Source organism: Rutidosis leptorrhynchoides, chromosome 10 (genome assembly GCF_046630445.1).
Source record: "Rutidosis leptorrhynchoides isolate AG116_Rl617_1_P2 chromosome 10, CSIRO_AGI_Rlap_v1, whole genome shotgun sequence".
Lineage (NCBI taxonomy): Eukaryota > Viridiplantae > Streptophyta > Magnoliopsida > Asterales > Asteraceae > Rutidosis > Rutidosis leptorrhynchoides.
Genome location: NC_092342.1, coordinates 199,866,922 through 199,890,328, shown reverse-complemented (window position 1 = coordinate 199,890,328; position 23,407 = coordinate 199,866,922). Strand labels below are relative to the sequence as shown.

The following is a 23,407-nucleotide window of genomic DNA, read 5'->3' as shown; positions in this document are numbered from 1 at the left end:
AATATAACTACGTTGGCCTGACGTCATTATATTATACTAACTCATGCTTCAATTCCCAACACTTCTCTAGAAAATTATTCATAATTTAAACTCGATTGTTACAGAATATAGAAACTAAAACAGTTTCTTTTATGATGTAATATAGATAGCACGAAATGATAAATAATTTCGGACAAGAATAGCTATGAAGGTATCCTCAGGAATATCGAAGATATTTATAACGGAAGATACGATGATATTTTAGAATTTCTAAAATATTTAAGATCAGAAGATGATGAAGAAATTTGTCCGCAAGGATTTAGAATAAGTAGGAGCAAGATATTTGTTTAAAGGTTTCAGCAGATACTGGATCATCTGGATTCGTTAAGTACAGGCTTAGTCTTTGTGATTTGTTAACAATCTCCTTCATGGTTTGCTCAATTCATTTTCCAATACCAATTTTCTATGGAGTGTTTCCAACACTCCATTCTTTATCATCAAATTTTTGGCCATTAAGACCATCTACAACTTTTGCTACTTCATCAGCATTTTCAGAACTCAGAGATCTGATTTGTAACCTAGAGTGTTTTTCAGGAATTCAGAGATTCCGAATTGAAATTCATCGGTCAAGAAGATATATGTTATATATAGATATATAACTGTTGACGTAGGAATGCTGCGAAATTCGAGAATTAATGATTAATACTTCCCGGTATTTTGTATGGCAACTATCGCTACAAGATGTCGGTGAGTACATGATAGAGTTTCAATAAATAAATATAGCAATTTTTCGGAGAGATTTAAGCCAAGGAGCAAAAGGTTGTTTGTACGTCTGTTGGTAATACTATAGAATATATAAGGTTTCCCGTTAACAATAACAATGGCAAACGTATAAATCCAAGTTATAATAAGGTTGATTCGAACGAAAAGTCAAAGTTGACTTGCTGGAGCTGTGACAAAACTGACTATTGTGAAAAAGAATTGCAATGTTATTTTGGGTAATAATAACACTAAAGGTATTAGCACAGCTATGTGTTAAACGTTTACTCAGTTTCCGAGAGTTTTTCAGGTGCATAACCTTATGCATAAATCCTTCCTTCCGTAGATGAAATACGGTTGGTTCATTCTCTCAATCGAGGTGTTTTCAGGAATCATGAAAGGTTTAAACGCAGATTATAATCGTCAAAATACATATGAGGTTTAAGATGAAATCAAGTGGCAAACTTGAAGAATTGTTTAGTTTCATATGTTATAATCAATATTTTAATTCATTTTAATTATCCAATAATGGCAGTCCTTAGTTGATAGTCCAATAATTGATTTATATATATATAATCTTAGAATTATCCCAAGACGTATTGTATACGTATTGTCTTTGCATCAACCGAGAGACGTATTGTATACGTATTGTCTTAGAATTAACTAAGACGTATTGTGTACGTATTGTCTTAGGATTTATTAAAACGTATTATATACTTATTGTGTTAGGATGTACCAAGAATATTATTATACATTTATACAATTACAAAATTCGTGTACATGTCTCAGACTCGATCACAACTCAAAGTATATATATTATTATAGAATCAACCTCAACCCTGTATAGCGAAATCAAGCATTACAGCATATAGAGTGTCTATGGTTATTCCAAATAATATATATACATGCGTCGATATGATATGTCAAAACTTTGTATACGTATCCCGTTATTTAAAGTGCGTAAAATAAATAACAGAAATTAAATGACGATAAATAAAATTGCGAGAATATAATTTGCTAGAATGTAAATTGCGATAATTAAATTGCGATAAATAAAATGTAACCGGTTAGCTAGGAGCAGTTAGCTAGGAACAGTTAGCGTGGATACTTATCAATATTTCAATTAGTTAATTAGTTTGTTTCTAACAAATTTTATTTGTCCAATGTATTCTTCATTATTCCACTTGTTGGATTCTGAGGAGTCAAAATCCAAATATGAAATTGAATAAAAATGGTTATTTTGTGGTGAATAGATTCGTATATCAGTGAATGTAAATAGGATAGTAAATGACTGTTGAATCAAATTCGAAGAATGTACAATGTAACTTATTAATGTGAAATCTAAATATTCCTCGGGTATTACCTACCCGTTAAAATATTTTCACCATTAACAGTTTGTACGAGAGAATTTTTAATTACAATCTTTATGAAAACATATGTACATATATGTTTTCTTCAGATGTAATCATAGATTTAATGAGTTAATATTATATTAAACTCATATGATTTTCGGTTCGAGCTAGAATAAGTAATCTCTAAAACTATTAGGAACCACTTATTCTTCGCAGAATATTAATGAAGTTATGGATCAATACTTCATCGTTCGTTGTTGTTGGCATTCCTTGGTATCTTTGGTGCGTATGATGTTGATGTTCGAGGTATTGTTTATGGTGTCGAGAAGTGTGATGCGGATGTTGTTGTTAGTGGTACTGGTGCTGTTGGTACTGATATTGATGGTACTGTTAGTGCCGATGATGCTGATGGTGCTTGTAAGTTTTGAACCACATTCTCCAAGGTTAGTACTCAAGCTCGAAGTTCTTTAACTTCTTCTACTAACCCTGGTTGGTTATCAGTGTGAGGTAGAGATCGGATATCTTCTCTAGTTCCGTTAATAGTAGCCTCAAGATGAAAAATTCTCGCAAAAAGGTATAAACGGTGTTGCGAACAGGTTCGCCGGTGAGCGGGTCGAGTACTCCAAGGTTAGGTGGTAGATTCGGTTCATGATATGGAGTACCTTCTTCTCTTCTCCATAGGGTGAGTATATCACGAACCCACTCCCATTTTCTCCAGTAATCACGGTAGTTGATTGGTTGTTGTGCTCCCGTCACGCTGTCTTCGGAGTCAGAGGAACTTGGTCGATTCGTAGAGGCCATCTTATGCGATTACAGAAAAGATTTTCGATATGAAAAGATTAGTGATTGCAAATGATAGTTGGATGGTATTCTCAATGCATAATATGCATAGATATATATAGTACCAGGATCCCTTAAATTACGGAGAAATTTACGGAAGATATCAGGCAAAGTTTACCGTAATAGATACGATAGGATATCAATTTGTCTATACACTATATATGCAATAAAGGCAGTAAGGCGTGTCTAGACTTAGGAATGATAAGCAGGTAAATTTCTACTAGGAATGAAAAAAAAAACTTATAATATGCAGCTAAGGTCGAAGTCCAGACTAGCTAATGCATCCTAACAACTATCAGTTAGACACACTAATGCAAGACCTGGTTCGCTAGGACCAACGCTCTGATACCACCTGTGATGACCCGTCGTAATCCACCTGGATGAAGTCATCAACATCTGGTCCCATTGCGAGGTACTGACCTAAATATGTCATGTACGACTCCAAGTAATATCTTTAAAATGAGCAAATGCACAGCGGAAGATTTCTTTCATACCTGAGAATAAACATGCTTAAAAGTGTCAACCAAAAGGTTGGTGAGTTCATAGGTTTATCATAACAATCATTTCAATATATTAATAAACCACAAGATTTTCGTTTATATAAACGTTTTAATAAAAATATTCTAAGTGGTTGAGCACTTGGTAACCATACTTAACATTTAATCAACGTCGCATATTCCCTTTATTATGAAATTTCACTACACTATACCAAGTGTAGTCACTGAAACGAAGTACTGTGCAACCATTGAATACTGGTCGTCCAGTCCGTTTGGGGTTGTCAGGCCCGATAGATCTATCAACAGGATTCGCGTTTACAATACCACATGTAAATAGTAGTTACCAAGCTATTAGGGAAGATATGCAGGGTGGTACAACTCAACGTAGAATATATTTTAAGTACTTGTGTCTATCTCGTAAACATTTATAAATGCAGCGCATGTATTCTCAGCCCAAAAATATATATTGCAAAGCAATTAAAAAGGGAGCAAATGAAACTCACCATACTGTATTTTGTAGTAAAAATACATATGACTATATTGAACAAGTGTAGGGTTGACCTCGGATTCACGAACCTATATCAATACTATATACATTAACACATATAATTATAATCAAACAAATATATATATTATGTCTTAAATTACATATCTTATATGTATATTTAAAATAGTTAATATTTATATAGTTATATATATACATACGATTAATATTATATTAAAATAAATAATTTGTTACATGTAAATATTTATATAAATAATCCTAATATATATAATTATATGAAATATTATGATAGTTGTAATAAATATACTCTTATATAGAAAATATTTATTTGTTATGAAAGTAATAATGATAATAATAATAATAATAATAATAATAATAATAATAATAATAATAATAATAATAATAATAATAATAATAATAATAATAATAATAATGTTAAAGATAATAATAATAAGGATTATAATTTAATAATAGTAACATAAAAACAATAATAATAATGATGATAATATTATCGACAATAATAACAGTAAATATAACATTAAAGATATTACTACCTCAAGTGTGTGTAGCTTCCATGTTTTTAAAAAAAAATAATGTCACTGCCAAGACTTGAACACGCGACCTCTCGCTTAACAAATACACGCTCAACCACTGCTCCGCTTATCCCATTCTTGTAATATCTCGCGTTTTTATTAATATATATATAACTGAATCTCGTTTAACACGCATGGATAAATACAACAGCGTATTTTTGTTATAGCATTGGATTGGGCTTCAGTCAAAACCGAAATTAAATGGGTTTTTGCTAACAGCCCAAAATATAGCCCATTTAAATAAAAGCAGTCTAAAATTGCAAAACCCATTTCGATTGATACTTGGTTTGTACAGAAGCAGAAGTTTCGGTGGTTCTTCGAAGGAGCTATGAACAAACATGAAACAGAAAACAACTGCGAGCAGCGATAGACATCCATGGTTGCAGGTTCACTGTACCATTTTCATTATCACATCTCGTTACTATTCATCGTCACTTTTATCGTTATCATCATCGGATTCGTTATTGTTTTATCTCATCCTAATCGTTATCATATAAATCCTAAATCATACAATCTTTCAACTGTAATATCATATGTCATATTCATTCGTTATCTCATTATTAACTTTCATCTATATCGCCACCTTTGTTAATCATTATCTTTATGATTTCATCATCATCAATCTTCATTATTCTCGATCATTATAGTTACTGTTAACAGGAAATAGAAGCAATAATAGCAGCTGCGTTGGGTTCTCCGGTGATGGGTGTTTAATGGTTTCACACAGAAAATAGACGAGGGAGATAACAGGGATGAAGGTGATTTATAGTTGTGGGTTTTAATGGTGGTGTTAAGGTGAAAGATGAAGTTATGGTGAAGGTGGGGGTTGACCTGTGGTATGTGGTTCCAAGTGATGGCTCAAAGTGGCTCGGTTTGTTTAAGTTAAATAAGAAAGAAAAAAATGCATGAACTCAAATGGGTTTGTGTAGGATTGGTTGTGATGAAGGTGGTTTTTAAGGAAATGAGTTCTCCCACAATGCAGTGTATATGTGTATGTCTATATAGATGAAAAGGAGAAGATAGTGGGAGACAAGGAAAACAAATGTACTAATATTTATAATATTAAAATATAATATAATAATAATATTCAAATTATAAAACGTGCTAAAGTAATTCATAGTTAGCCATCGGACGTTTGTCCATTTCTACTCGATATCTATAATATACGGGTATTGTTTCGTGTCCATTGCTAAACAGTTAAAATATAAAAGTGTTCCTAAAAATTCCAAATTTTTAGATTAAATATATTTAAATATTTCACTCATTAACTGTTTGAAACCTGATAAAAAAGGTTCGATAATTATTTATTTTCTGTTCCAATTTATATGTACGGAGTACTAATATTTAAACTTAAAAATGTAAAAATATTTTTAACAAATCTAACATCTTCGCAATCGATTTACAATTCAACTTTTATTTTAGTCCTTCATGAACATATAATATATCTATATTAAAACTAACGAAATGTCAACCGAGTGTTACTGACGTTTACTAATTAGGCTCGAAATCATTCATTTTCAATATACACATTCTATATATATATATCTAATCTTAATTAACAAGTTTAAGTAAATAAATATATTAATTATATTCTTTTAAACAACTAAATATAATATTATATATTTACAAGTAATATTTATATATAAATATAAATATCTATATATATATATATATATATATATATATATATATATATATATATATATATATATATATATATATATATATTAATAACATAATAGTTTTTATTAAATCGCATATCATTTTACATATTTATTTCCTACAATTAAATCATATATTATATCAAATAACATTTCAAATTATTATACATATTTAAATATATATATATATATATATATATATATATATATATATATATATATATATATATATATATATATATATATATATATATATACACATTTAGTTGTTCGTGAATCGTCGAAGGGTAATTGCATTCATAAAAATAGTTCAAAATCTTTGAGACTTAACCTAACAGACTTTGCTTATCGTGTCAGAATTATGAAATCGTATCGTGAGTTTAGTTTAAAATTAGTCGAAATTTTCCGGGTCATGACACAACGCGCGACGCAACGGACTAAAAATTACAAGTCAACTATGCACATGAATATAATATTATATATAATTAATTCTTAAAATTATATATATATTATATTATATATTAAAACCATCAGCAAACAAGAAAACAAAGTATGTGAGCTGGATTCCTGCTCCATATGATCGCATGGCCTGGAGGCCTAATTCCCATGCGATCGCATGGCCTACTTTTTCTGGCCACATTCCTATAAAAGGCGCAGTTTCAGTCGAATATGATATACCTAATTCAATCTTTCACTCTCTATGATATACATATATATATATATTAAAATTTTAATTTTAATTTTAATTTAATAATAATAAGGGTATGTTAGGGAATGTTGTAAGTGTGTAAGTCGAAATTCTGTCCGTGTAATGCTACGCCATTATTAATCATTGTAAGTTATGTTCAACCTTTTTAATTTAATGTCTCGTAGCTAAGTTATTATTATGCTTATTTAAGCCAAAGTAATCGTGATGTTGGGCTAAAATATTAAGACTATGGGCTATTAATGAGCTTTATATTTGTTTAATTGAATGATAGTTCGTTAATTTAATATAAAGATTTACAATTAGACGTACCTATAAATAATCATATACACTCGATCGTACACAATGGGCGAGATATTTATAAGTACTAATAATCGTTCATTTAACCGAACACGGGAATGGATTAATAGTCAATGGACTTATTAAAACAGGGGTGAATTACATACAAGGAAAATTGGTGTAATTATAGTTTAAGTCCCCAATTAGTTGAAATATTTGACTTCGGATATAAGGATAATTTGACGAGGACACTCGCACTTTATATTTATGACTGATGGACTGTTTTGGACAAAAACCATATGGACATATCAAATAATCCAGGACAAAGGACAATTAACCCATGGTAATAAATTAAAATCAACACGTCAAACATCATGATTACGGAAGTTTAAATAAGCATAATTCCTTTATTTCATATTTTATCGCACTTTTATTTACCGTCATTTTTATTTATCGCACTCTTATTTATCGCACTTTAATTTATCGTTATTTATTTTACGCTTTAAATTAAGTTATTTTTTATTTTTAATATTTTACATTAGGTTTTAACTGCGACTAAAGTTTTAAAATCGACAAACCGGTCATTAAACGGTAAAAACTCCCTTTATTAATAATAATACTACTTATATATATTTATATACAAATATAGTTTAAAAAAATATAGCGTTAAACTTGGCTAGATCCCTGTGGAACGAACCGGACTTACTAAAAACTACACTACTGTATGATTAGGTACACTGCCTATAAGTGTTGTAGCAAGGTTTAGGTATTTCCACTCTATAAATAAATAAATAACTTGTGTAAAATTGTATCATATTTAATAGTATTTCGCGGTAACAATATAGCTATTTCGTATACACCTCTACGCACATCAAGTATTTTTGGCACCGCTGCCGGGGAAAAACAACGCCGAAAGCGAAACGCTATATAAAAAAAAAGATTTTTATCAAGTCTTAATTTATTTTTGTAAAAATACGTTTTAAATATCAAAAATATAAAAACAAGAAAAAGAAAAATAAATAAATATATATATATATATATATATATATATATATATATATATATATTACTATATATTTTTACATTTTTTTAAAAAAAATTAAAAAGTTTGTATTTTTTTTAGTTACAAAAACTAATAGGTAGTTTTTTTTAAAAATATAAGTTTTTACTTATATAAATATTTTATATAAATTAAAAACAGAAAATAATATAATTAAAATTGTAAACGGGCTAAACTGTAGCAGCCCAAATAATCTGGCCCAGTTTCCTAATTCATGCGATCGCATGGAATTAATAAAGAAACCCCATGCGATAAAGACACGCCCAACTGAACCTGGTACTGCAATAATTATGGAGTATTAATTATTATTATTATTATTTAACCCTAATTAGGGTTACTTATTATAATAATTTAGTTTTAGTTTTTAATTAATTTGTATTTTAAGTTAAAATTAGTTTTATTAAATATTTAAACTTATTACTTTTATAAAATAAATAATATAAAATAATATTTTTATAAAAATTGTATTTTTATATCCTTAATTTTATTTTTATTTTTGTATCTTTTTAATTAGTTTAATTAGTAATTGTATATTTTTCGTTCGTAATTAGTTTTAAGATATAGTTTTTGACGTTGTAATTTTTATTTCTAGATTTTTAAGCTTTGCCGTAAAATCCTTTAAGTGCTTTTTCTAGATATAGTATTACTTTTAAGCTTTAATACTTTTAGACGTAAGTTTTAATTCTTAATTTTTAGACTTTTAAGTTTCGACGCGCTACGTTCTTTTTATTATTTTTCGACCTTTTATTTTTTTGACGTTTTCCGACGCGCTCTTTTTCTTTCTTATTTCTCGACGCTCTAGTTTTTAGGACATAGAATTTTCTATTTCTTCTCTACAATTTCTTTAAAATTTCGACGAAGAATTATTTTAAGCAGTTAAATTAATAGACATCCAAAATTTTCTGGTTCGTAGTAATAGTTGGATTTGTTAGTGGCGAGTTGTGGGCTTCCGATTTAAAGGGTCCTGGCTACCTGCTGCATCTATTGGCTATTCGAAACGTGGGCAAAATTAGAAAAGTCTATTAATTTGATAACTTATATAATTTTTATTTTTATAACTAATAGGATATTCAGTGAATGCACCGAGCAAAACGTTCACCACCTTTCATACGTTCACCACCTGTAACTCGATCAAGACATCTAGCCAATATTGTCGCCATTGATTTTTCTTTAGAATCATCATCTAGACGAACAAGTTCTTCAACTCAAATTTCCGATAATCTATTTTTTGAACCCGACTTCAAAATTGAAAACCCAGAGGATATTCAAGGACAATTCCAAGATCCTGAACCAATAATCATTCCTCCTGAACCACAAACTGTTAAATCAAAATCTTCTAGTGATTCAGATTCAACAAATTCAATTATGGAAGTAACGGAACCTCTAAGTATGGAAGACCGAATGAGAGCCACACGCACTGGCCAAGGTCACGCCATTATTAAACAAGACATCAATGCACCAGATTATGAAATCAAGGGACAAATCCTACAGATGGTAACTAATCAATGCCAATATAGTGGTACGCCAAAAGAAGATCCAAATGAACATCTTCGAACCTTTAATAGGATCTGCACTCTATTCAAAATCAGAGAAGTTGAGGATGAACATATCTATCTCATGTTGTTTCCCTGGACTTTAAAGGGAGAAGCCAAAGATTGGTTAGAATTGTTACCTGAAGGGGCGATTGATACACGGGATGTCTTAGTTGAAAATTTTCTTAAATAATTCTTTCCGGCATCTAAAGCCGTAGGACTTCAAGGAGAAATAGTTACGTTCACGTAAAAGCCAAATGAAACTTTGTATGAGGCATGGACAAGATTTGAAAAGTTGTTGAGAGGATGTCCGCAACATGGTTTAGACACTTATCAAATAGTACAAATATTCTACCAAGGTATCGACATTGCTACACGAAAAGACATCGATATAGCAGCTAGTGGTTCCATTATGAAGAAAACCGCAACTGAAGCTTACAAAATCATTGATAACACAGCCTCCCACTCACATGAGTGGCACCAGGAAAAAGATATTTTTCGTTCATCTAAAGCGGCTAGAGCTGATTCTAGCCATGACTTTGATTCCGTTTCTGCAAAAATAGATGCTTTCGAGAGACGAATGGAAAAGATGAATAAAGATATTCAGGCAATATGAATCCGTTGTGAGCAATGCGGTGGACCACACTTAATGAAAGATTATCACATTGAGCAAACGATGGAACAACGTGAGAATGTTTCCTACATGAACCAAAGGCGGGGAAATAATTATCAAAATAATTATCAACCGCCAAGGCTAAACTTCAATCGAAATCAAAACATTCTTTACAATCCAAATGGACCCAACAATAACTCGTACAACCAACAAGGTCCGAATAACCAACCAACTCAAAACAACACTTTCAATCAATAAAGACCTGGCTTGTATAAACCACCACAACAAACCGAAGAGAAAAAGCTAAATCTGGAAGAAACGATGGCAAAGCTAATGGAATCTCAAACACAATTTATTACATCTCAAACCCAAACAAATGAGAGGTTTGATTAGTCACTAAGAACTCAACAAGCTTCCATTTTGAATCTAGAAAAACACGTAGGTACTCTTGCTAGCATGATGAGTGAGAGGGAACAAGGAAAGCTACCGAGTGATACTGAAGTAAATCCTCAGAATGAGAATGTTAATATGGTGTCAACAAATTCTGAAAAACCAGCTCCAGAAGATTGGAAGGTTTTAGATGTGAGTAACAATGAAGAAGTTACAACACCACCACCACCCGAGTATGTAAAGCCAGTGGTGGCACCATACAGACCACCCATCCCATTTCCAAGAAAAGGAGTTGAGTATGAGCAAGTAATAGGTAATAAAGTTTGTGATACCTCTGGAAAGAAGAAGAAGAATAAGAAAGTACAAGAAACAAAAACCGTAAAACTAAATCCGGTGAAGACAGTTCCACCAAAAGTTCCACCTAGGTTGGGTGATCCGGGTGAATTTATTGTTCCTTGTCTACTTAGTGATTGTGTCATGTATGATGCACTAGCAGATTTAGGGGCAAGTGTGAGTGTTATGCCTCTTTCATTATATAAGAGATTAGGAGTAGGTGAGTTAATTTCAACAGAGATGAGTGTTCGACTCTTTGATCAAACCATTAGGCACCCAGTTAGAATTGCTGACAACTTACCCGTTCAAGTGGGTAATTTAACATTTTTAGTCGAATTTATTGTCATTTACATAGAAGAGGACTCAAACGTTCCTCTAATTTTAGGACGACCATTCTTAGCGTCCACCGGGGCGTTATTTGATGTAAGAGAGGGTAGAATGACACTTAGTGATGATGAAAAATCGATCACCTTTGTGAGTCGAAAGTCTAAATCTCCACCAACCAAAACCGTTGAACCGATTGGTAAAAACCATATTGATTTATCAACTCCAACGGTAGTGCTTAACAATAATAAAATGCCTAAGTGTGGTGAAGATGAAGCAACACCTAATGATGACCTGATAACAAAGAACCCCGTTGTTGATACGAAATTAAATGACCCCGTTATTAATAGTTCAATGAAGAAACTTATTAAACGGATTCGCGATGCTAGAACCATGGGGAACTTTAAGTTATGTAACCGGTTAGTATCCAATCTATCGCCTAAAGAAAAGGCAAAACTAGTTGAATTTGTGAATATTACACAGGAATCCGACTAATGGCTTAAAGCAAAAGTCACATATATGCAAGTTGATTATGGTCCAAAAGAAATTGACAATAAAGTTAATCACAATTTCGACACCACAACTACCTAAGTGTGGGGAGATTCAAATGTTCTAAAAAGAAAATACTGTCTAGAGTTAGTTGTTCTATTCTCGTGTAGTTCTGAGAATGGAATCCGATTGGTCTTTTCCACTAGCAGACACTAAAGAACTAGTTTTCTTCCCCCATTCTGAATTTTATTTTGTTTTGTAGGTTTTGTATGAAATTTATATGCATTTTTAAATTTAAGTTTTGTGTGAATTTAAAACAAAAATTACTTTATTTCATTAAGTTTAAAAAATGATTTCTAAAATTCATCGTAAGTAGAAGACTAGGTCATAGAACCGAAATTGCTTTACCCGAGGGCGGGGCAAAAAAATTTGTTATCATCATTTTTAATTTTATTGATCTAAAGTATACCAAAAAAATTAAAAAATCAAAAATCTTTACTTTTAAAACAATCGCTTTAAAAATGACAAATTTTAAATTTTGTCGAGGGACGGACTAGGTAAATATACCGAAACTACCTAAAGTAAAAGGAAACAAAATTTTAAAAAATTATTCATTTAAATTGTTTTAATAAATAAAGGTTTTTATAAAAAAAAACATATATATATATATACATATATATATATATATATACATATATATATATATATATATACATATATATATATATATTATATGTTTGTAGTTTATCTTATGTACAAAACAGGGTAAAATAGCGCATTTTCAAAGAATGACATAAAAGTTCAGCAAAAGCTACTAATTTTGACGATAAGACGCAAAACATATGTGAAATTACAACAAAAGGAATGAACGATGAGGTGCGCCATCTATCATTCAACGACCTTAGTAATTACAAACTGGGTATTTTTAATCATTTTTCTACGCTAATCACCCTCAATAATTTAAATTGTACTGATTTCTTGCAAATGAGGGCATTGCATGATCTTAAGTGTGGGAAGGGGTTAAATTCTTTCGAATTTTTAAAATTTTTAATTTAAACACTTGGTTACCATTAAAAATACTAGTAACGCAGTAGTTGTATTAGAATCTAGTGCTCTCTGATAATAAAGAACAGCCCTAGTCTTATATACTGACTACCCAATTCTAGTAAAAAAATTTAAAAAAAAAAATTTCAAATAAATGAATTCAAAATCATGTTTATACATATTTATGAACGATAAAACTAGGTGTTAACACCGAAATTATTGTTACATCGGAAAGGACATAAATTAAGAAACAACCCAAAATGTTAGAATTCATTTAAAATGGAATAGAGGAAAATAAAAAGGCAAAGAAAGGAAAATAAAAGCCAAGTATGGGAAAAATTTACCAAGTTATTTAAAACATATATTACATATTTTTGTACAAATAATTGAAGATACTTTTGTTTTGAACAATATTAATCAGTTTTACCCTGTTTATTGTAATATAAATGGAATTTAAAAGGAAGTAAAGTCTTCCGAGAGAAAAAGAAACGCGCTTCTTGATTTAGGTCAGGAAGTTGTCGTCCAGACCAGTTGTAGAGTCTACGAAAAACCTTGAAAAGTTTTCTCGAAAATCAGCTAGAAATTCACGGACCTCAGCATCAAACAGGGTCGCCAAGTGGTCAGACTTATCCTAACCATGAGAGGATCTGTCTCGTATAATGGGGGTACCGTGCAAATTAGCTTATAAGACTAATGAATCAGATCCCCAGAAAGGATAATCTCCTTAAAGATCAAAAATCAGCTTTTAAGACTGATATTACTCAATCTTTGAGATTGACTTTAAAGATTGAGAATTACAAACTCATAGAATTCGATGATATCTAAACTCGAGCTTGAACGAGAAAATATTTTGATCAAATTACAAACCGATTTGTTTTCTGAAAACCCATTTTTAATGCGTTCATTACCATTGAACGTAAAATCCTAGGAATTCACCTGAAATTCATTAGGTCATCTGAACCAAATCGGGTGTCAACCGTAAGAACGGTGGTTGCATAGCATGGTCAAAGACAGGACCTTGTGCCAGACCGAAAAACTATAGGGTGATCTTTACTATTGCTCCTACAAAGGATAGTAATTGCATCCGACACGATATAGACCATAATTAAAAGCATGTTACGGGACATTGCCTTAACAGTTGCTTGTTCAACGCTTTTCTTTACAACCGGACAGTAGTTTACCGAAAGGTAATATACGGAGCAAGTATACTGGACGTGTTGCTTTCCCAATACAAGGTTAGCAAGTGGGTGACATAAAACCGCAAGTTTTGAGCTAAAATTTTAAATATGAAACCCACCAAACCCACAAAAACAATTTGCAAACACCGGTGAAGGGTTATTCCGAAAAACTTATCTAGGGTAAAAGCTAGATTAAATTTTCAAAAGATCAAATGTTTTCATAAAGATCCAATTTCCTTAAAGGATCTAAATTTTCATAGTCATGTGGGACTATAAACCACATCGTTACTATCATTGTTTATACCGCCGTATAGAAATCACTGATGTACAAAGTGTGAAGAATAAAGAAGTGATTCTAGTATTTTTATTTCAAGACTATATTGTTTGAGGACAAGCAACGCTCAAGTGTGGGAATATTTGATAATGCTAAAAACGAATATATATTTCATACCATTATCCCTCAAGAAAGACAAGCTTTTAGTTGCAATTGTTCTATTTACAAGTGATATTCGTTTAAATAATAAAAGGTGAAGACAAAAGACAGATTCGACGAATTGAAGACGCAAACAACCAAAAAGCTCAAAAGTACAAAGTACAATCAAAGTGGTTCAAATTATTGATGAGAAACGTCTAAAAAGTTACAAGAGTACGAGCCGCAAAACACAAAGTACAAGATATTAAATAGTACGAAAGGACGTTCAAAAATTAGGAACCGGGACCGGAGTCAACTCTCAACGCGCGACGCAACGGACTAAAAATTACAAGTCAACTATGCACATGAATATAATATAATATATAATTAATTCTTAAAAATTATATATATATATATATATATATATATATATATATATTATATTATATATTAAAACCGTCGCAAAACAAGAAAACAAAGTATGTGAGCTGGATTCCTGCTCCATGCGATCGCATGGCCTGGAGGCCTAATTCCTATGCGATCGCATGGCTTACTTTTTCTGGCCACATTCCTATAAAAGGCGCAGTTTCAGTCGAATATGATATACCTAATTCAATCTCTCACTCTCTATGATATATATATATATATATATATATATATATATATATATATATATATATATATATATATATATATATATATATATATATATATATATATATATATATATATATATATATATATATATATATATATATATATTATAATTTTAATTTAATAATAATAAGGGTATGTTAGCGAATGTTGTAAGTGTGTAAGTCGAAATTCTGTCCGTGTAACGCTACACCATTATTAATCATTGTAAGTTATGTTCAACCTTTTTAATTTAATGTCTCGTAGCTAAGTTATTATTAGGCTTATTTAAGCCAAAGTAATCATGATGTTGGGCTAAAATATTAAGACGGGGTAATTGGGCTTTGGACCATAATTGGGGTTTGGACAAAAGAACGACACTTGTGGAAATTAGACTATGAGCTATTAATGGGCTTTATAATTGTTTAATTGAATGATAGTTCGTTAATTTAATATAAAAATTTACAATTAGACGTACCTATAAATAACCACATACACTCGATCGTACACAATGGGCGGGATATTTATAAGTACTAATAATCGTTCATTTAACCGGACACGGGAATGGATTAATAGTCAATGGACTTATTAAAACAGGGGTGAATTACATAGAAGGAAAATTGGTGTAATTATAGTTTAAGTCCCCAATTAGTTGGAATATTTGACTTCGGATATAAGGATAATTTGACGAGGACACTCGCACTTTATATTTATGACTGATGGACTGTTATGGACAAAAACCATATGGACATATCAAATAATCCAGGACAAAGGACAATTAACTCATGGTAATAAATTAAAATCAACACGTCAAACATCATGATTACGGAAGTTTAAATAAGCATAATTCCTTTATTTCATATTTTATCGCACTTTTATTTACCGTCATTTTTATTTATCGCACTCTTATTTATCGCACTTTAATTTATCGTTATTTACTTTACGCTTTAAATTAAGTTATTTTTTATTTTTAATATTTTACATTAGGTTTTAACTGCGACTAAAGTTTTAAAATCGACAAACCGGTCATTAAACGGTAAAAACTCTCTTTATTAATAATAATACTACTTATATATATATATATATATATATATATATGTATATTTATATACAAATATAGTTTAAAAAAAATATAGCGTTAAACTTGACTAGATCCCTGTGGAACGGACCGGACTTACTAAAAACTACACTACTGTACGATTAGGTACACTGCCTATAAGTGTTGTAGCAAGGTTTAGGTATTTCCACTCTATAAATAAATAAATAACTTGTGTAAAATTGTATCGTATTTAATAGTATTTCGCGGTAAAAATATAGCTATTTCGTATACACCTCTATTTTATCGTATAAATAAAGAGAATATGTGTGTGTTTCTGTTGGTTTGATAAATAAAAATATATATTTCGCGGTGATGTTATTTCCAAATTTATATTTGATAAATCCAACTCAATTTAGTGTTATCTTCCTAAAATGCCCTCAAATAAATTCAAACATAAAATTTATTTAAAGTATCATTTAAGGACATACTAGTACATTTATGTGTATTTATTAAAAATAGATTTGGATATATCACTACCCTTTCTATTTATAATCACTCTTTATTTTAATTTAATTTTAATCAAAATTAAAAAGATATCCAGTAATCCAGTATGATCAGAAAAGGACAAACATTTTTTTTTTCTAATAAAAAAAATTGATAGATAAAACACTCCACATGGTTGTTGTTTGATTCAGAGCCTTCTTCTTGTCCCCATTGTCACTGATCCAAATAGCTTAGCCCATACTTGTATGTATTCTATCTGAAGTTCATCTTACTCATTTTTTGTATGCTTATTATTATCTCAAACGATTTTATTGGGTGAATCTAATCTAATCTAATCTAATCTAATCTATGGTGGAAGCACAACACATGGACAAGAAGGTACTAAATTCTTAATCTCTTCACTACTTCAACTTCACCCATCATTATTAGTTTGTAGCTTTTACAATTAGGGTTTATATCTTTGAGTGACATAATTCCCCTATCCAATTTGGGTCTTAAACTAGTTTAAACTGACCCATTTATCTACCTTGACTACAAATATGTCAGATTTTTATTTAATTTTGACTTGTAACATTTTTTCCCAACAATTGTTGCTTAGATTATTTCTTATGATTGTTAGTTGAATTGAATTTTATAGTAAATATTAAATACAGATGAGAGAATCAAATGGGTCACTTGGAGTGTCAGTTTCATTTGGTAAGTATGAGAGTGATGCACTTTCTTGGGAGAAATGGTCAAGTTTTTCACCTAATAAGTATTTGGAGGAAGTAGGCAAGTGTTCTACACCTGGATCTGTAGCTCAAAAGAAAGCCTTTTTCGAAGCTCACTACAAAAAAGTTGCAGCCATGAAAGCTGAGGCCGAGTTAATGGATCGCCTAAACGCCACACAAACTGATGATCCATCAAGATCATATGAATATGCTGAAAACAGTTCTGTAGAAATAATTAAAGATGTTCATGAAGATTGCCCTGAAATCAAGGTATGTCATAGTGAGGAACAAGTGAAAGCTGAGATTTCAATGGTAGATGAATCTGGTAATAGTCAAGATGAAAAACTAGGTAACGATTACAAAGATCAGTGTCAGTTTGCAGCAGAAGCTACTAATACTTCAGTTAAGGATGAACGCTTTCGAGATGAATCTTCTGTTGTGTTGGAATCGGCTGAAAAACCGATAGAAATGAACAGCAGCAGCAGAAACAGCAAAGCTGATAAGCTAGAAGAAGCTGTTTTGGTTAATAGTGAGAGTATGAAATTGGTTAAAAGGCATTTCAAAATGGATTTAGAGACCAACGAAAGTAATAAGCTAGAGATTCCAAAACCACAGTCTCAAGATGTGACGCGAAAGGTGAGTTCGATCAAATTCACTAAAGAAAAAGTTATCCTTTCAAATTATTTGGAGTGATTTTTTTTAACAGCAAAAAAGGTGGAGAGCCGAAACCAAAATCAATTACAATGGCTTTAATAGTCAATTGTTTCAGATTATATTATGTTTTCTTCTATGACTAACAAGTAATAACTAATTCATTGAAACAAACTGACTAACGTTATAAACTTTTTCTTCCCAATTTGGTTTTATAGGTAAATCCAAACAAAATGGAAAAGAATCAGGTAGGAACGAAGAAAAAACCAGCATCAATTGTATCTGCATCTTCACAAACATCGTTCGCTAAATTGACTAAACCAAAAGTTACACATACACCCGTGCCTAAAAGGGCGAATTCGTCATCAGCATCGAAGAATACAATTTCATCATCAGAGTTTAAGAAGCCAATTGATTCAACGTCATCGTTATTAAAGAGCAAAACTCCTTATTTATCGCAAAGCATGCGGGTTACTCCAACTTCACACCATTTGTCAATGATCATGACTTCTGTAAATTCTGATGCGGGTTCTTCGGTTACTTCATCAAGAAGACGATCTCTGTTCATGGAGCAAATGGGAGACAAGGACATTGTTAAACGAGTGTTTAAGACGTTTCAGAACAGAGTTAATCAGTTACCATCAACTGATAGTGGACCCCCCAAACATGTAAGTAATTTTTAACTTACTAAATGCATCATTGGCTAAAGCTATAGCATGTGATTTACAACATAGACGCCCTTTTTGCAGCTACTAACAAAGATATCGGACAAAAAAGCTACAACTTCGACAGCCTTGCAAAAGGAAAACGATCGGTAATGTCTTCTTTTAACATGTCTCCTTTAAGACATAATCTTTCCTTGTTACCAATTGTTTTTTGGGTTTAATACTAAAATGCCCAAAAGAATAATGTAAAGTTGTAAGGTTTTCCCTGTTCGGGTTACCCGGGAAGGGCGAGTAATCCGACCCCATACTCTAGTGTACGCAGCCCATCAGGAATACTCCCTGGCTGTTTCCAACCCTTCCCTGGCCACCCCAAGAATTGAACTTCAGACCTCTTGCAAGGATCTCAAGGCCCCAACCACTTGGGCTACCTTGGGATGGTTGCCCAAAAGAATAATGTGTTAATAAAAAATGTTGCGATTTTGGGTTACACCTATTCGCAAGCGATTTGTGACTAGGCTATTCGGGCCAAAAGTCGGATACACTCATTCGCAAGTGATTTGCGTATGAATATTTATTTTTGTGGGCAAAACGTAATAAAGTTTTTTTTTTTTTTTTTTCTTTTTCTTTTTTTTTTTTTTTTTTTGCAATTTGGTTAATAACCCTTATTCATATAGATATAGATATTTATCATTATATTAAGTTTGTAAATCAACATTTAGATCAAGAAAGGCAGTAGAGAAAATCACACCTGTAAGAGGTCAGTTAGGACCAACATGGAAATCTGTATCATCCGGGTAAAAAATTACTATCCTCTGTTTGTTTAATATTTCGATTCCAATCGGACGATTGTCAAATTATACAAAATGTGGATTACTCTATAAAAATTTTCTGGCGTTAGAAATTGGGATGATGTTTTAATACTATGCACTTAAAAACTTACTGTTGAACAGGTCACTTAAAGGAGTCGGTGTGGGTGACAGACGGCTAAATGCTACACAAACTTCAGTAAATTTGATAAGCAATGAAAAAGCTGAAAGACGAAAAAAGGTATCCATCCGTTATACTATGCATGAAAAACAATTGTTTATTAGTTTGTTTTACAACACCTTAAATAAATTGTTGTACTTTGATATAGTTCTGTAAGAACTTGGAGGAAAAATCAAATGCTAGAGTGGCAGAAAGAGCTCAACTTAGTTCAAAATCTAAGGTAATATTCTTATATTGATTATCAGATTTTATTTATTTATTTAATTTTTTTGAATGTTATCTCACTTTAAACAATATGTGTGATTACTGGTTACTGGACTTAGGTAGCAAAAGATGCTGAGATAAAAAGGCTTAAACAAAACCAAACTTTCAAAGCAAAACCGATGCCAAATTTTTATCGGGCTCAAGGGTTATCGAAAAGCACTTCCGAAAAGGTTAAGATTCCTAATTCCTATCGGTTCTTTCATTTTCTTTATATAAGACGATTTCTGGCCAACCTACTGCTTTTGGCTCTCAAATTATTGGAAAACATTTATTAGTATGTATAACTGTGAATAGATGCATATAACAAATTTGGTTAGGTTCTTGAACTAAGCTAAAAATGTAGGTACTGTATTAATTATGATCCTGAATCTGTATGTTGCCTACTGTACAATTCCCTCCACATTGGCCCTTGTTGTAAGCTTTTATGTTTTTACCACCAAAAAACTATTAAAGTCAAGCACTTGAAGTTTACATTTATTAATTCGATTACAAAATAATAGAAATTAGGGGTATATGCATTCTTGTTGAGATGGCTAGATTTTTCTTTTCCACTTGTCTGGTGGCCTCCATTGCTGTCATTCAAATAGATACATTTGGTACATAAACATTCATATTATTAATTTGAGGACCACAAGATTCATTTATTGTTACTCATCCACTGAAGAATAGTTTAGATAGTAAATAAAGTAGGACTTTTTTCTATATCTCTTTAGTCTAACAATATAACAACAACAACAATACTCAATCCCACGAAAGTGGGGTATGGGACTCTTTAGTCTAACAATGTGGTCCTCAAACTTCATGAAATTACAGAATACATACTATACTATTCTTTTCTTCTTATTCTTTTAGGTAAATCATCCCGACGTAGAAATAAGCAAACACCATTAGCTTTGGTCAAGTGTAGGGGTGTTCATCGGTTCAATTTTGGGTTTTTCGGTTTGGTTTTTTTGGTTTTGAAACTTATAAAATCAAAACCGAAAACCAAACCGAAACCAAATTTAAATATCAAAACCGAACCGAAAACCGAATTTGATTTCGGTTTGGTTTCGGTTAAAACCGAAAATCACTAAAAATAAAAATCCTAACCAAGGTTTTAAAAAACGGAAACGTGCCTTGAGGCGATTTCCCTTTGTGAGGCGAGGCGTATGCCTCGAGGCGAACCGAGGCGTACGTTCGAGGCGGAGTTAAAAAAATACATAGAAAATTATAAGTTCATTACAAGTTTCAACCGTTTCAAAATATAAGTTCATTACATCAACAAATGCTGGTAAAAAACACAAAACAAAGATTATATTGAAGCTCAAATAACATAAGGATAATCATCATCATCATCATCCGGGTCATCATGATCTTCCACATTCAAAAAAAAAAGTTAGTTTTGTTTGTTTTCTTTAATTTGTTGATAAAAACCCCGAATGCAAAAGTTTTCCCTTAGTATTAAGCATGTCTCATTACTTTTTCACCCATTAATAATAGTATTTACCAAATTTACCAAAGCCAGAAAGCAAAAGCATAGATGAAACAAAACTTTATGATGTTTGCCACTAACCTCCTCCTTAGTGCAATTATATAATCCTATGTTGGATTTAAACATTTAAATTGGGCAACTCAAAAATGACACTGAGTAAAAGCAAAAGCAAAAGCAGTTCAATAATTTACAAAAAGTAACACATTAGCCCAAACAAATACGAGTAACAAAAAGCTACTTTTTTGCTAAACACAATTATGCCGCTACTTTTTTGGTAAAAACGGTGAGGCGCACGCCTCTTCAATCGTATCGCCTCTTTCCAAAATCGAACCGCCTCTCAATTTTGAGGCGTACGTTTTTTTCTGAGCTGTGAGGCACCCGTTTCAAAACGCAAAACATGAAAATCGCACCGAGGCGCGCCTCGAGGCGTACGCCTCAACTGTTTTTTAAAACCATGATCCTAACCAACATAAACTTACATATAAATTAGGAATAACGGTTGTGGAATTAATTCAAGTATACAGTGTATATAACATGTTTATTGTTAAATAAAAATGTAAGAATAAATATTATAATTATAGATATGTTTTAATATGTAATTAATTTGAATTCGGTTTTTAATTCGGTCTTCGGTTAACCGAATTTAAAATTTTCAAAACCGAAAACCAAACCAAAAACCGAATTGCGAATTCGGTTTCGGTTTTGATCGATCCGAAAACCATTTAAAAAATTCGGTTTGGATTTTTTTTGTTTGGATTCGATTTGATATTCGGTTTGAAACCAAATGGTGCACATCTCTAGTCAAGTGTCCTTGAAATGGCTATTTGCAGACAGCCTTAGGGTTCTACAATCTTTTTTATTATATTAATGTAGGCACAGTTTTGTGGCTGGCATTGAAATTAACTATTCTTTCTCTCATATATTTTCGTTCGTTCGTTTATTTTTATTTTTTTATAACTATTTATTTTATTTTATTTTTTTGTGGAATTTAACAATAGCAGGAGGCCATTAAAAATGGAACCCCAAGGCGACCCGATCTACACAGATGATCAATTCTGGGAACATTTGAAGATGATATGTTAAACAACGTAAACTTTTGGCTTTACAAACATCATTAAATGCATTTAAATTATTTGGTGGTTCAACTGCCAAATTATTAGTAGGGTTGTACAGTTGTTTGCATCATTGTTTGTGATACTAGAATGTGTCTTTTGTGTAGGATTCTCCTTAACCAAACTCGGGAAGCCTACAATGGCTAATGTTTTCATGTGCCTTGGGAGGAGGATAGTTAGAAAAAGTAAGAAGACAGATTGTTCATTGAAGAAAGATTACAGATTCAAAGTACTTAATTATAGATTGTTTAAATATTTCGTTTCATGTACTGTAAGGTTCTGGAGATGAATTTATCATGAGAATATTTGGTAGTTTTGGAAAAAGATGATCCATTAAGTATAGCTTGGATATCATTTGTAACGTCAATTTTTTGTACATTGTTACTTTTAGAAGACGTGATAGAATGAAGCGTATCATATTCTTTGAGTGTCCCTTATCGGACACAGTTATGTTTAAGTGAAGCCAACTAAAAAAAGAGATGAGACAACTGATCCATGGATTCGAACAGCAACTGTCTACTCGATAAAATTTGGGGCTTGGTTTCCATAGATTTCATATTCGGATCTTTTGTGTGCAATCAACTGCTTTAGCCTCATATGAATGAAGATGTAGATTAGGTAGGCAAAAACTGTGATGTACCATCATTAAATGGGTGTTTTGTCTTTAAATGGTCAAATGTGTCTAATCTGAAGGTTACCCAAATATAATATGGGCCAAAAGGTTGTGCATGTCAAAGTAGTTGAAAGTCATTTGAAACCCTTAAATCTAGGGGTTATCTAAATCGGTTTTCTACTTATTATACCTGGTCAACAATAATAATTATA

General features: G+C 31.5%; 1 protein-coding gene across 7 annotated transcripts; it reads left to right on the top strand.

Moving 5' to 3' along the window:
• The first annotated feature begins 16,848 nt into the window (after positions 1–16,848).
• LOC139872055 (protein WVD2-like 7) lies at positions 16,849–23,080 on the top strand. Of its 7 annotated transcripts, XM_071859858.1 has the most exons (11): positions 16,849–16,965; positions 17,081–17,100; positions 17,376–18,068; positions 18,302–18,751; positions 18,833–18,897; positions 19,468–19,542; positions 19,699–19,795; positions 19,884–19,955; positions 20,059–20,169; positions 22,469–22,558; positions 22,690–23,080. In XM_071859858.1, exons 2-10 carry the CDS (start codon positions 17,089–17,091, stop codon positions 22,517–22,519), a joined length of 1,626 nt encoding a protein of 541 aa, XP_071715959.1. In that variant the 5' UTR covers positions 16,849–16,965; positions 17,081–17,088; the 3' UTR covers positions 22,520–22,558; positions 22,690–23,080. The 7 variants fall into 7 exon arrangements, 5 of the variants coding, with proteins under 5 accessions (XP_071715959.1, XP_071715960.1, XP_071715957.1 ...); XM_071859859.1 differs by having other exon boundaries at positions 16,869–17,100; positions 17,360–18,068; positions 22,690–23,079; XM_071859856.1 differs by having other exon boundaries at positions 16,870–17,100; positions 22,690–23,079.
• Positions 23,081–23,407: the final 327 nt, after the last annotated feature.